Raw genomic sequence first — 12904 nt, 5'->3', positions numbered from 1 at the left:
TACTGCTTTGGGAGACTGACCTGAGAAAATATTCATAATGTTGATGTCAGGGAGTGTTTTGCCTATGTTTTCTTCTAGGAGTTTGATGGTGTCCTGTCGTATATTTAAGTCTTTCAGCCATTTTAAGTTTATTTTTGTGCATGGTGTGAGGGTGTGTTCTAGTCTCATTGCTTTGCATGCAGCTGTCCAGGTTTCCTAGCAATGCTTGCTGAATAGACTTTCTTTTTCCCATTTTATGTTCTTGCCTCCCTTGTCAAAGATTAATTGACCATAGGTGTCAGGGTTTATTTCCGGATTCTCTATTCTGTTCCATTGGTCTGGCTGTCTGTTTTGGTACCAATACCACACTGTTTTGATGACTGTGGCTTTGTAGTATTTCTTGAAGTCTGGGAGAGTGATGCCTCTTGCTTGGTTTTTGTTTCTCAGGATTGCTTTGGCGATTCTGGGTCTTTTGTTGTTCCATATAAATGTTTGGATTGTTTGTTCTAGTTCTGTGAAAAATGTCATGGGTAATTTGATAGGGATTGCATTGAATCTGTAGATTGCTTTGGGTAGTATGGCCATTTTTACAATATTGATTTTCCCAATCCAGGAACATGGAATATCTTTCCATTTCTTTACATCTTCTTTGATTTCTTTGATTAAAGTTTTATAGTTCTCGGCATATAGGTCCTTTACCTCCTTGGTCAGGTGTATTCCGAGGTATTTGATTTTGTGAGGTACAATTTTAAAAGGTATCGTATTACTTAGATCTTAAATGCTGCCTCCTTAGAGACTCCTTCCCTGATCATCCTATCTAACAAAAACAAAATAAAGGGGGAAAAAAATCCACCTTAACTCCAGGTACCGTATTCTGCCACCCTGCCTTGTCTTCATGGTACCTTCCCCAGTTTGATAGTATTTCACTTGTTTTCTTTTCTTTTTTTTTTTTTCGTCTTTTGTCTTTTTTGTTGTTGTTGTTGTTGTTGTTGCTATTTCTTGGGCCGCTCCCGCGGCATATGGAGGTTCCCAGGCTAGGGGTTGAATCGGAGCTGTAGCCACTGGCCTACGCCACAGCCACAGCAACACGGGATCCGAGCCGCGTCTGCAACCTACACCACAGCTCACGGCAACGCCAGATCGTTAACCCACTGAGCAAGGGCAGGGACCTAACCCGCAACTCATGGTTCCTAGTCGGATTCGTTAACCACTGCGCCACGACGGGAACTCCTTCACTTGTTTTCTTAAATTTTTTTTTTTTTGTCTTTTTTTTTTAAGGCTGCACCCATGGCATATGGAGGTTCCCAGGCCAGGGGTCGAATTGGAGATGTAGTTGTCAGCCTACACCACAGCCACAGCAATGCCAGATCTGAGCCGCATCTGCAACCTACGTCACGGCTAATGGCAATGTTGGATCCCTAACCCACCGAGCAAGGCCAAGGATTGAACCTGTGTACTCATGGATGCTAGTCAGATTTGTTTCCGCTGAGCCACGAAGGGAACTCCTGTTTTCTTAATTATTTTCTATCTCCCTTCCCTACTGAGAAGAGAGCTCGGGTAGCAGTTGCTCCACATACAGATGAGCTGGGCTCAGGGGCCCAGGAGAGGAGGGGGGAGCCCTGTCCTCAAGGGGCTGGTGCTGGTGGAGGAAGACCCTCAGGTGTAAATCAATCAGAGGATCAATCAATACGCAGGAGAAGCGAAAAAGCAAAGTGAAGAAATGGATAAATAGGGTAACTGCAGAAACTGGTGCATGTTTTGAAGTGACGTCTAGTGAGACTGGACAGTGAGTGGGTGGGCCTCCTGTGGGGTGATCGGGAAGGGTGTTGGAACTAAATGAGGGGAGGGAAGGGGTTGTGCAGTCTGGGGAGATTTTCCAGAGCAGATCGAGGCCTGAGAGGGATGGAGCCTGGCCAGGAGGCAGGGGCCAAGCAGCAGAGAGGAGGTGTGGAGGCGGGTGAGGTGGGTGTGCGGGCAGGCGGACCTCAGGCGGGGGTCGTTCGATTTGGGACAGGTTTAGAGGGAGTGCCAGTACGCCTCATGGGTGGGGAGGATGGGGGGTGTGAGGGAAAGACAGGCGTCCCCTTCACGGCTGCTTCCCAGCACTTGGGACAATGCCTGGTACAGAGCCGACACTCACACACACGTGTTGAATGGATACCTGGGTTCAAAGAGCAGAGGACCAGCACCTACAGACGTGTGCACACATGCGCACATACACGCACTCGCACACACACCAGCATTGCCCTAGGCCCGGGGACAGCACCTGCCCTTTCAGACCCACTGTACCTCCCGAGCCTCGGCTTCATCTGCCAGGGCTCCTCACCCCCGCCCCCTGCGATGTAGGGGATCAGCCACGAGGTGCCCACTCTGGGCCCCGCCTCTCCCGGGTCCCCGCTCACCACCAGCAGGTCGTTGAAGAGGAACACCTCCCTCTGATGCGCGGCCTGCTTCTGCAGCTTGTTCACGTCCGTCACCTCGAAGAGCCGGCTGCAGCAGACCAGGCGGCGGTGGGGCACCGACAGCACCTGGGCCGGGGGGCACAGCGCTCAAGGGGGGCTGCAGAGGCCACGCCCCCAGCACCTGCTTCCAGGAGAGTAGATGCAGGCCCCGGGGGACCCTAACCCTTCCCTTTCCTCCTGGGGCTCCTTCCTCTTCATCGTGCTCCTTGGGGAGCAGGGCTGGGTGAGAGGGATTCACGGTGCTAGAGGAAGTGAGGTGATAAGAGGTGGGGAGAGGAAACTGGGAAGAGCCTTCGGATTGTTCAAATCTGGTCACTGTGCACCCCTTTCCCTCTGAGGCCTTCTTGAGGGCACCCCCACATCCCAGGCTGCACCTTTCTCTGTTGCACACCCAAACACAAGTGTGCAAGAGGGAAGGGTCACGGGGATACCTGGCATCTGCTCCAGTGTGTGAAATAGCCCAGGGGCGTCCACAAACCCAACAGAGGTGATGACCTCAACACTCAGGGCTCTGGCCAGAAAAGACCACCCCACGCTGCTGGGTGGAGGGGTCCAGCGCAGAGCCTCGGATAAGGTCCCCAAACTGCCCCCCTAGGCCAGCAATTTGGGGAGGAGGAACTGGAGCTGTTAGGGTTGGTTAGGGAGATGGAGACTAGAACCTTATGTTTATGGAATAAAGAGCCTCTGCTGACGATTACAGAGGATGCTCCCTTAAGAATCCTCACAAGCTCGGAACAAACTGCAAGCCACGACACGGGCCCCAAGCCAGGGGCACCCCACGGTCTGAGATCCCACGGGCCAGAGCTGGCTTCACCCCTTTCCTGCCTTCTACTCCATAGAAGGGACCGTCCAGGATCCATCCCACCCAAACCTCCTATCGGGCTTTCCAGATGCTCCCACCCTTGAGCACTGGGCAGTCTTTCCCCGCGTCTCACTTTAGTCTCTCCCACCGCAGCGGCTGGTGCTGAGGGCAAGGAGCGGATGAAGCAGGAGGAAGGAGGAGCCGGGCCCCGCACACTCAGGAACCATGTGAGTGGATAAGGGGAAAGCCGGGAGGAGAAGGCGTGGAGGTGGCAGGAAGAAGGAAAGGGAAGGAGATGGAGCCGGAGCCTCAGAGGGAAGTGACCCCTCGCCTCCCCTCCCCCACCCCCGCCCCTGGGGTGAGCGCCACTTACTGTCTTCATGCCCACGATGGACTTCTCCACCTTGGTGACATACGTGACATGGTCCTCGTTGGACTTGAGCTCCTTCTGCTGGATCCTTTCATAGATGCCGACTACCAGCTCCCTGGGGATGTCGGCGCCGTCATCCACACCTGCGGATGGACATGGACGTGGAGAGGGAAGGGGGTGTCAGGGGCCTGAAGCCAGAGAAGGGAAGCCCTTCTTGACTGCTGCTCCCGAAGGGTGGCCCGGCTTTTGCCTCGTCCCTGTTCCAAACCTTCAATGGCTGGCTCCCCGCAGCCTCTAAATTAGGGGCCAGCTCCCTGGCCGGGCACCAGAGCTGCTAAGACACACACCCTCAGCCCTGCCTCCTGCTGCTCAGAGCCTCTGCCCCATCTCCCAACGCTCATGGTCCTGCCTTTGCGCCTGAAGTCCTCTTCTCTTAACAACTCCCAGCCCGACTCTGCCCCGCGGGCATCATCGCCCTGTCCTGTCTTGTTCTCAGGCCCTCCCTCCCCTCCAGAAGGGAGTTTGGGGCTCCTGCTGAGTGGGAGCACTGGGGGGGAGAGACATTAAGTGAAGGAGGGCAGAGCAGCCCCTGTGGGGATGCAGCAAAGAGGCCACCACCCCTCTCCCACTTCAGAACCCATCAGACTCTGGTAACAAAACATCCCAGCACGAGACATACCACCTTGAAAACAACTTCCCCAGGAGGCAGAAACAGAGGCCATAAAAACATGTCTTCTTTCTACTTTCTCTAAATCTTTCTTTAATGATTATACATGTTTTTCTTAAGAGGGAAAAATTAAAAATAAAACATCTTGGGATATTCCCTTCGTGGCTCAGAGGAAATGAATCTGACTAGCATCCATGAGGATGCAGATTCAATCCCTGGCCTCACTCAGTGGGTTAAGGGTCCGGCGTTGCTGTGGCTGTGGTGTAGGCCGGCAGATGCAGCTCTCATTCAACCCCTAGCCTGGGAACCTCCATATGCCATGGGTGCAGCCCTAAAAAGACCAAAAAAATAATTAAAATAAAAACATCTTGGGCAAGTGCTCTCCAAGGAGTTTCCTTAGGTGCTGAGAGGACATTACATATTGTGTGAGCAGCTCCCTGTATTGACCCCGTTTCCTCCACCTCTGAGCTTGGTTCTGAAAGTCAGGAAGAGGCACTATGCGGTTCCGGGGGCCTGGAAGAAGCCAGGCTGGGGGCAAGAAGAAGCAGACTAGGGACTGAGCACAAGGGCCCCAGGTGGAAATGCAGGTGGCTCACCTTTGTTCCTTCTGGATGCCCTGGAAAAGGGTTTTTTTTTTTTTTTTTTCTTTCTTTTTTTAAAGCAGACATAGGGGAAGAGGCAGTGGCACCAGGGGACCTGAAAGTGGGTGAATCCATGTATGGATCAGCAAACTTGAGAAAGTGGAAATGGAAGCCGGCAGAGAGGCTAAAAGGCTCAGAACCACCAGCAGGGTTTGGAGTTGGTGGAGGTGGAGGTGGGCTCGAGACAGCAAAGGTGGTTGAAAATCAGTTTAAAAAGCAGGTAGAGGGAGTTCCTGTCCTGGCACAGGGAAATGAATCTGACTAGTAACCACGAAGATGTGGGTTTGATCCCTGGCCTTGCTCAGTGGGTTAAGGATCCAGCATTGCTGTGGCTGTGGTATAAGTCACAGATGTGGCTCAGATCCTGCGTTGCTGTGACATAGGCCAGCAGCTGTAGCTCCAATTTTACCCCTAGCCTGGAACCTCCATATGCATCTGGTGCGGCCCTAAAAAAGCAACAACAACAACAACAACCACAAAAAAGCCGGTGGACATCCCTGTCCCTTCCTCCACTACTCCCATCTTCTGATGGCGGGTCATCCTTTGGAAAGACCCCGGGCCCAGCCAGGGGTGGGAGTCTGTGCTGAAAACTGGGGGGTGGAGTTGATGCCTCCTGTTAGGAGACCCCCTCCCTTGGCCCCATTTCCCACAAAGATCTCAGACTGTTGGTGGCCAGACTCCTACCCTCTGATTGGAGAGGTCTCTTCAGAGGGAAGCACAGGAGAAAAGATCTAAAGAGACTGCACTCAGGTCTCCCAGTGAAACAGCTCAAGTAAATTCCTTTCATGAGACGGTCCACCGGCAACCCCCCCACACCCAGAGTCTTCATCAGTCTCGGAGTGGCTCACTCTTAAATATGAATGGACCACCAAGTTTCATCATCTAGGTATGGAGAGTCTCTCACACAAAAGAGGAAGAGTATGAGAAAAAGTGAAAAAGGAATGTAGAAGAAACAGGGAAGCAGGAAGAACCTGAAACAGACAAGCTAAAAGAGAGCATTCCTATCTTCAGAGATATACGAGAAGATATTGCACCTACAAAACAGCAACGAAATGCTGTAAAAGAGGAACATTTGGAGAGCAAAAGAGTTCTTGAGAATGAAAAGTGTGACAGCAGAAACGAAAAATTTAGTAGGAGACTTGAAAGATAAAACTGAGTGGCATCTTCAAGCAAGTCAAACGAGAAGTGCCACGGTGGCCTAGCAGTTAAGGATCTGGTGGTGTCACTGTTGTGGCTCAAGTTATTGCAGTGGTGCAGGTCGAATCCCTGGCTGGGGAACTTCTGCATGCCAAAGGCGTGGACCAAAAAAAAAGACGACGACGAAGAAGACAATGATGGCAGATAGAAAGTGATAAAGATCAGAGGCTCAAATTAGGAGGTCTAACAGCCGAATAATCAGAGATTTGGCAAGAGTACAGAGAAAATAGAGAGGGAAAATGATCAAAGGCACTATTTAAGCAAAGTTCCTACAATTGGAGGCATGTGTTTCTAGACTCAAAGGAAGAACACAGTACCCAGCACAATGGATGAAAAAAGAACCATAACAAGGCACATCGCGATGAAAATTCAGAATCCATAGGACACACAGAAGAACGTCAAAATGTTCAGAGAGAGCACAAAGATATAGGAGCAGAAGGTCAGGAGTTGTAACAGTAGGAGCACTGACAGCTGACGGACCACAGAGCAACACCTTCAAGATTCTAGTTCAGAGTTTCCAGCCTGGAACCTGCTCTCAGCCAGGAGCGAAGACAGAAAAAGACACATCCCGATATGCAAGCTCTTAAAACGTGTGTCTCCAGGGTACCTTTTCTCCAGAAGTAAACTAAACCCGAGGAAGCAATGAAGTCCAGGAAACTGGAATCCAACACACATCCATTCGGAGAGGTCTCTCCTGGTAAATGCCATCAAGTTATCCCAAGGCCACCGATATCAATGCACCCAAGACCTAACTGGCTCTTCTCTCCCAAATCGTGGAGGAGGAAGGGCTGGTACCATCCAGCCACCAGCTGTGGTACCAGGACCTGGAGGTCACCCAAAGGCGGATGTTCCACGGAGGGCAAAGGGCACCGCCCGGGGGCCCTGGATCTTGGAAACTGCGATCCACTCCCCCCCACCCCCCGCCCGCCCCATGCCTGGCCTGCAGGCAGCTTCTCCAGTCTGCAGTGCCTGACCAGGCCCAGAGAGCAGTGTCCAGCGCCCTGGACCCCCGGGGCGGGGGGGCAGTCCATGGTTGGGGATGAGACTCCCAGGAAGAGGCCGAGCGGCGGCCCCAGCCCTCCTACCTCGCAGGTTCCGGATAAAGTCTTCCAGCATCATCTTCCGGTCGGGCTTGATGTTGGGGCTGTACATGTCGGTGTTGAGCAGGATAATGGCGAAGGCCAGGATGAAGATGGTGTCCGGGTTGTGGAACTGCTGCACCACCTCGGGGTTGCACATGCAGTAGCGCTGGCTGGGGCAGGGGACACGGTGTGGGTGTCAGGGATCCCACCCTCCCCGAGCGCCGGCAGTGGGGGGATTCAGGCAAGTGTCCGGTTCTCTGAGGGCTGAGGCCCAGAGAGGCTCCCTCTCACCCCACTGACCACTGTCTGCCCTTGACCCTGGTCCTTGTCCCCACCCAGGGGACCAGGAAGGTATCACATACCCACAGACCCCCCCTCCTGTGCCAGCCAAACATAGCTGCTTGGTAGAGATGTGCCAGCTGATGGGGACAAGTGAGGTACTGCAGGCCACTTGGCAGCCCGGTGCTGCTCCAGCTTAGAGGGCCCGAGGGGTTCTGTCCCTCCTCTTTCCTCCCCTCCTGTATCCCTAGCCCCGACTTCCATCCCCCAGGCTCACAGCAGCTCCTTGCCCAGCCACCCTCCCTCCAGGCCTGGGCGTGTGCAAGGGGAGTGGGGCTGGGGAAGGGGTCCCACCTGAAGGCCTCGATGAGCCGCTCCACCTTCTGGGCCTCCCCCTGCACGCGGATGTGTGCCTGGAACTTGCGCAGGGCCTCGTCCAGCTCCATGGCAGAGAAGTCCATCTCGTCCACCACGCAGCTGAGGGCGGGAGGGGACGGGATGGTGAGCGAGGTCGGCCGGACTTCCCTCCACCCTCCAGAGCGAGGAGAAGGGCACAGCCCACTTGCTGCTGCCCCCCCCCGACCCTACCACCCTCTTGGCGGGGGAATCGATCCACCCCAGGGGCTCCTTCCATAGCCCGGGAGGACCCCTCACAGCTCTGCTCCCCTGATGAGCCTGTGAAGCACCAGAGCTGCTAGGAACCTGGGCCCAAGACAGCCGCCGGCCAGCTGTGCAGGTGCTGGGGCCGGGGAGGCTGGGCCAGGCCTCCTCGCTTCCAAATCCTGAGTCCTTTCCTCCCAGAGTTTCCGGAGTCAGAAGTTTAAACTGTGGGCAGACATGGTTTCCTCCTCCGTCCGGGGGTGTCTATCTTTCTCTCTGGTGTCCGCTTCCATTTGGGGACCTCATCTTACACCAGCCCTCCTGGGTCTGGGTGTCCGTGGCCAAGGCGCCTCCACCCCTGCTCACAGTGTGACAGACGCAGCAGGATTCTGGGCCTGGGCCAGACCTGGGGTCTCAGTCGCCCCTCTTGGAACCTCGGTTTCTTCTTCTGAGAAGGGAGGGTCAGAGTCCTGCTCCCCAAGGGCTCTTCCACCTCTGAAGTGCCACCTCTGACCCTGGAGAATTTGCCTCTGAATGCCTCCACTTTGTGGGGAAGCTCAGGCCAGGCGCCCCGCTGGGCAGTCTCACTCCTCTGGCTTGGCCTGCTCTTCCTGGGGGTCTGGGACCAGGTCCACCCAACCCCCAGCACAGCCCGCCTTACCCTCCCTGGGGGCCCTGTCCCCGAGGCCAGGAGCAGTGAGCAGAGGGTCCGCCCCCACAAGGCAGCAGGCCTGACACCCCGCGGTCCACAGAGGCTTCTGTGTGGAGCGGACGGTGCCTTCCTGCTCCCTCGCCCTAGTCCACTCTCTCCCTGCTGCTCCCCTTACCCCCACCACATGGCCCTCTCTCTGCTCCTACAGCCCACAATGATGCCATCAGGGTCACAGCCCTGGACACCACGGCCCACCGGCCCTGCCCGCAGAGTGTGGCTCAGTGCCCAGCACATGCACAGACTCAGGAGACACTGGCCAAGGGGCTGGGTGAGCAGGGCGACACGCCCTGAGCAGGACCCACCCCCTCCGTGACCCCAGGTTCCATGCTGCCCATGGCCTGGGAGACTCAGATACCCCTGCTCGATCCTGGCTCTGCTGCCAGTTTTTAGGGGAAAGCAAGGAGCCCGCGTGGCAACGGTCAGGGCCCCTGCCTGCCCCACTCCTCCTGGGAGCAAGGAGGGGAGGCCTCACTGAGCCACCCAGAGAGGCCAGGGCCGGGGGTTCTCTCCCCCTAGGACCAGGCAGATGGCCAGACACCTGCCCTCAGGCTTGTCCCCCTGCATAGAAAGGGGCCAGAGGTGGGGCTGGGAGGTGGAGGCAAGGATTTGGTCCAGGGATGAGAACCGGCAGCGTCTCGGCATCTGAGACAGACAGCAGTCCAGCAGGTAAGAGGCTGTTCTGAGTTCTGGGCAGCTCCTGTCACCTCTTCCCTGAACCATCCCCAGGTGAAGGGCACGTGGACTCTGAGAGCAGCATCACAGGGCCCGCACGTGTATGTCCCCAAGCCCAGCCCAGTCAGGAGACAGGAGCCCAGCACAATAGAGCCAGACAGTGATGCCGACTGGAGGGGGTGAACCAGAGCAGCCAGGGAGCAAGAGGGCCTGGAGCTGGAGCGGGGAGCCAGGGGAGGGAGACAGAGACGGAGTCAGTGAGAGAGACAGGGATGGAGAGTCCAGTGGGAGACAGAGAGGGAGAGAGCTAGAGAACAGGGGCAAAACAAAGACAAGAGGAGAAAGAGGGAAAGACAGAAGACGGACAGGGAAAGGCCGAGGAGGTGAGGGGAAGAAGCACAGCGGCTGGGCCAGGCGGGCCTGGGTGTGGAGCAGGGGCAGCACATGGCTGCCCTGCAACCCAGGGCCCCATCCCTGCCAACTCTTGCGGAGCCAAGCAGGAGGCAGCGATGCCCAGCCTGGCCATCCCTGACACAGAGGCCTGGCTCCCCAGAGGCCACAGCAGGACCCTGGTCCTTCCAGTCTGATGTCCAGCCACTGCCCAGGACTGGCCTCTGTCCTCTGTCTGCAAGACTCTGAACCCTGAGGTCCTGGCACCCCATGCCCCTCCCAGAGCTTCTGTCCATGGACCGTCCCCCAGGCTCTGGACCAGGGCTGACCCCATGATGGGGTGTGGGTGCTAGAGGCCCAGGCACCTAGGGAGGCATCAGGAGGCAGCGGTGCAGCAGCTGGGAGAGGGCGGATGTGCCCAGCCAAGCATGGCGGCCTATCTTCCAGCCCTTTGTTCAGGTGACCCAGCTGCTCTGCACTCAGAGCTGCAGCTAAAAGCTCTGGTAATGAGCCTCCCAGGTAAGGAGCAGGACGGGAGCTCAGCCAAGTGGAAATGCCAGCCCACAGAGCAGGGTGCGGGGTGACTCATTTGTGGCCACTGGGTGGGGAGGCCTCTGAGGGTGGACACCCGGGCCATGGGCTAGAGAGGCTATACCTGCACCTTGGGGCACCCCATGGAAAAGCTGCAAGGAAGTTGGTTAAGATGCAGAGCCCCAACCCTACCCCAAACCAGACAATGTAGAGGAGAATCAGTCTACACCACAGCAACAGCAATGCCAGAATCGAGCCTCGTCTGTGACATACACCGCAGGTAACGGCAATGCCAGATCCTTAACCCACTGAGCGAGGCCAGGGATCAAATCTGCATCCTCATGGATACCAGTCAGATTTGTTTCCACTGAGCCATGATGGGAACTCCACCATCTGATTCTTAAAAACTGAGAACTAATGGCTGAGCCGAGTACACAGTGGGGGCTTTAAAAATGTGCGTCCAGGAGCTCCTGGGACCCCCTGTATCCCCTTGGCTCTCGGGGGGGCTTTTGTGGTGGGGGTGGTGAGGAGGGGAGGGAGGGATGGGGTAAAGCCGGATGCAGCCCCCCACCCCCGCAATCCACACGTATTTCCTGCTTCCTCCCTACAGTTGCCACCACAGGCATGGGTGTTTGACAGGCAGGTGATCTGGGGTTGTCAGATCTTAGAGAAAAAATCTGGACATTTTCTGTAAAACTAGAAGCTGTTCTGAGAGGTGGAAACACACTACTGACCCTTGGAGACAAATGGCTTCCTCTCTGCAGAGCCAGGGGTTGGGCCAGGTGACTCAGGGCTCCCCCACCGGCTCACTGTGACATTCTCTGCTGAGGACCCAGACACAGCGAGGGCCCACAGTCTGTCTCTCTCGAGACTCTGTGATGTGCCCAGACAGCAGGGGATGGCGGTGTCACTTCTGGCTGCCTTTGGAATACAGCTCAGGATGGTGGCTGCACCCCACCTCCTCCCGTGAACCACTGTGCCCTCCTAGGGCAGGTGTGGGCCGAGACTTTGCTCACCTGGGGGCGGGGCCGATGTCCCCGAGCCTCCCCGGCAGCATGCTGCCCTCTCCCCATGTGGGAGCCCAGCCCTCCCTGCCCCGGTCTGCCTCTCTTCTCCCCGCTCCATCCTTCTCTTATTTCGCAGTATCTACTCACACTTAAATCTCCCCTCCTCGACCTTCTTTGCTGTCACCCTGGAGACAGTTGTCCAGATCCTGTCTGCTGCCTCCACCTGCACAGCCTACAACCCTCTCTCCTCTCCCGTCATCTTTATGGCGAAAAAAAATCACACGTTTCTGGGTGGTCGTTCCTGACACATGGTCTCCCCATTTTACAGAAGGCAAAACTGAGATGGCAAAGGGGCTTGCCCGGGGCTCCCAAAACTGGAAAGAGCCTCCCCACTTCAGGGTCCCACTGCTCTAGCATTTACTGAGCGTTGTTCTCGTGCTTCACTAAGTGGGCAACAGCCTCAGTCCTGTGGGATGTTATTCCATGAGGAAACTGAAATTCACCAGAGAGCTGGCCCTGCAGAGGGACTGCACACAACACACTCCTGGTGTGTCCTCTCTTGGGGGCTGGAGCTAATGTGTCTCTCCCTGGGGACTGCTAGCCACCCAGCTGCCTGGTGACACCCAGAAGGGGCTGAGGCGGGGCAAGTGGATACGTCACAGAGTCACGGGCAAGGGCCATTTTGCTACCAGCAGTCACACAAGCGCACAGAGCCCACAGCAGGGGCCATATTCCTGACCCCTGCCTTCTGCTTTCTGGGGCTTTCTTTGACCCCTGGTTGCTTGCCCTCCCTCCTGACCTCCCTTCCCACATGCACTGAGCACCTCCTGTATACGCGCACTGTGCTAGGGACCTGGAACACATGGCAAACAACACAAACACAGATCCTGTCCCAGGAAGAGAAACAGACATTAAATGCAGAGCCAAAAGTAATTGTTTCAGGAGCTCCTCCCATGAAGCAGTGGGTTAAGAATCTGACTGCAGAGGCTCAGATTGCTGCTGAGGTGTGGGTTCAATCCCTGGCCCAGCACCCGGTGCAGTGGGTTAAAGGACCTGGTGTTGCTGCAGATGCAGCTTGAATTCAATCCCTGGAGCGGGAACTTCCACATGCTATGAGTGCAGCCATAAAAAGGAAAAAAATTATTTCATTATAGTTATGATTAAAGCCTATGTAGGGAAAGGACAGGGTTTTATGATGGGACAAAGGAAACCCACTTTTTATCCGAATGTCCCGAGGTACCTCTTTGGGCATTCTTTGGGGATGTGACCTGAAAGGTGAGTACCAGGTGACCAAGGGAAGGGGTGGGGTGGGAAGAGCTTTCAGGAAGAAGGGGGACAGCAGATCCCAAGGACCTGTGGTTGGAAAGAACTTTCAAGGTCCAGAATGAGCCAAGGAGGCTGCGATGGGGACGGAGAGTGAGGGATCCATCCTGAATCCAGAGGGAGACCACGGGAGGGTGTGGTCGGAGGAGTGAGACCATGCAGTTTGTTTTAAGATGATTTCTCTGGTGTT

The 12904-nt window shown here is 55.7% G+C and overlaps 1 protein-coding gene across 13 annotated transcripts in view; it reads right to left on the bottom strand.

Annotated features, from left to right (window-relative positions):
• IQSEC3 (IQ motif and Sec7 domain ArfGEF 3) overlaps positions 1–12904 on the bottom strand; it is a 95031-nt gene that overhangs the window by 14194 nt on the left and 67933 nt on the right. For all 13 annotated transcript variants that reach the window (XR_014803980.1, XR_014803981.1, XR_014803982.1 and 10 more), the window contains 4 exons: positions 7834–7956; positions 7204–7370; positions 3617–3756; positions 2382–2507 (listed from right to left, as the gene is read on the bottom strand). Coding sequence is in view for 9 of the 13 variants with exons in the window: in XM_084956963.1 (XP_084813089.1) it covers positions 2382–2507; positions 3617–3756; positions 7204–7370; positions 7834–7956 (556 nt within the window). In the remaining 4 variants the exon portion in view is untranslated. The remainder of the gene's footprint in view (positions 1–2381; positions 2508–3616; positions 3757–7203; positions 7371–7833; positions 7957–12904) is intronic.

The sequence above is a fragment of the Sus scrofa genome, chromosome 5 (assembly GCF_054392235.1).
Source record: "Sus scrofa isolate SSC_HxYL_T2T_F1_AM1 chromosome 5, Sscrofa_HxYL_maternal_Yorkshire_Landrace_v2.0, whole genome shotgun sequence".
Classification (NCBI taxonomy): Eukaryota; Metazoa; Chordata; class Mammalia; order Artiodactyla; family Suidae; genus Sus; species Sus scrofa.
The sequence above is the reverse complement of the archived record's forward strand: the minus strand, read 5'-3'. Positions and strand labels throughout refer to the sequence as shown.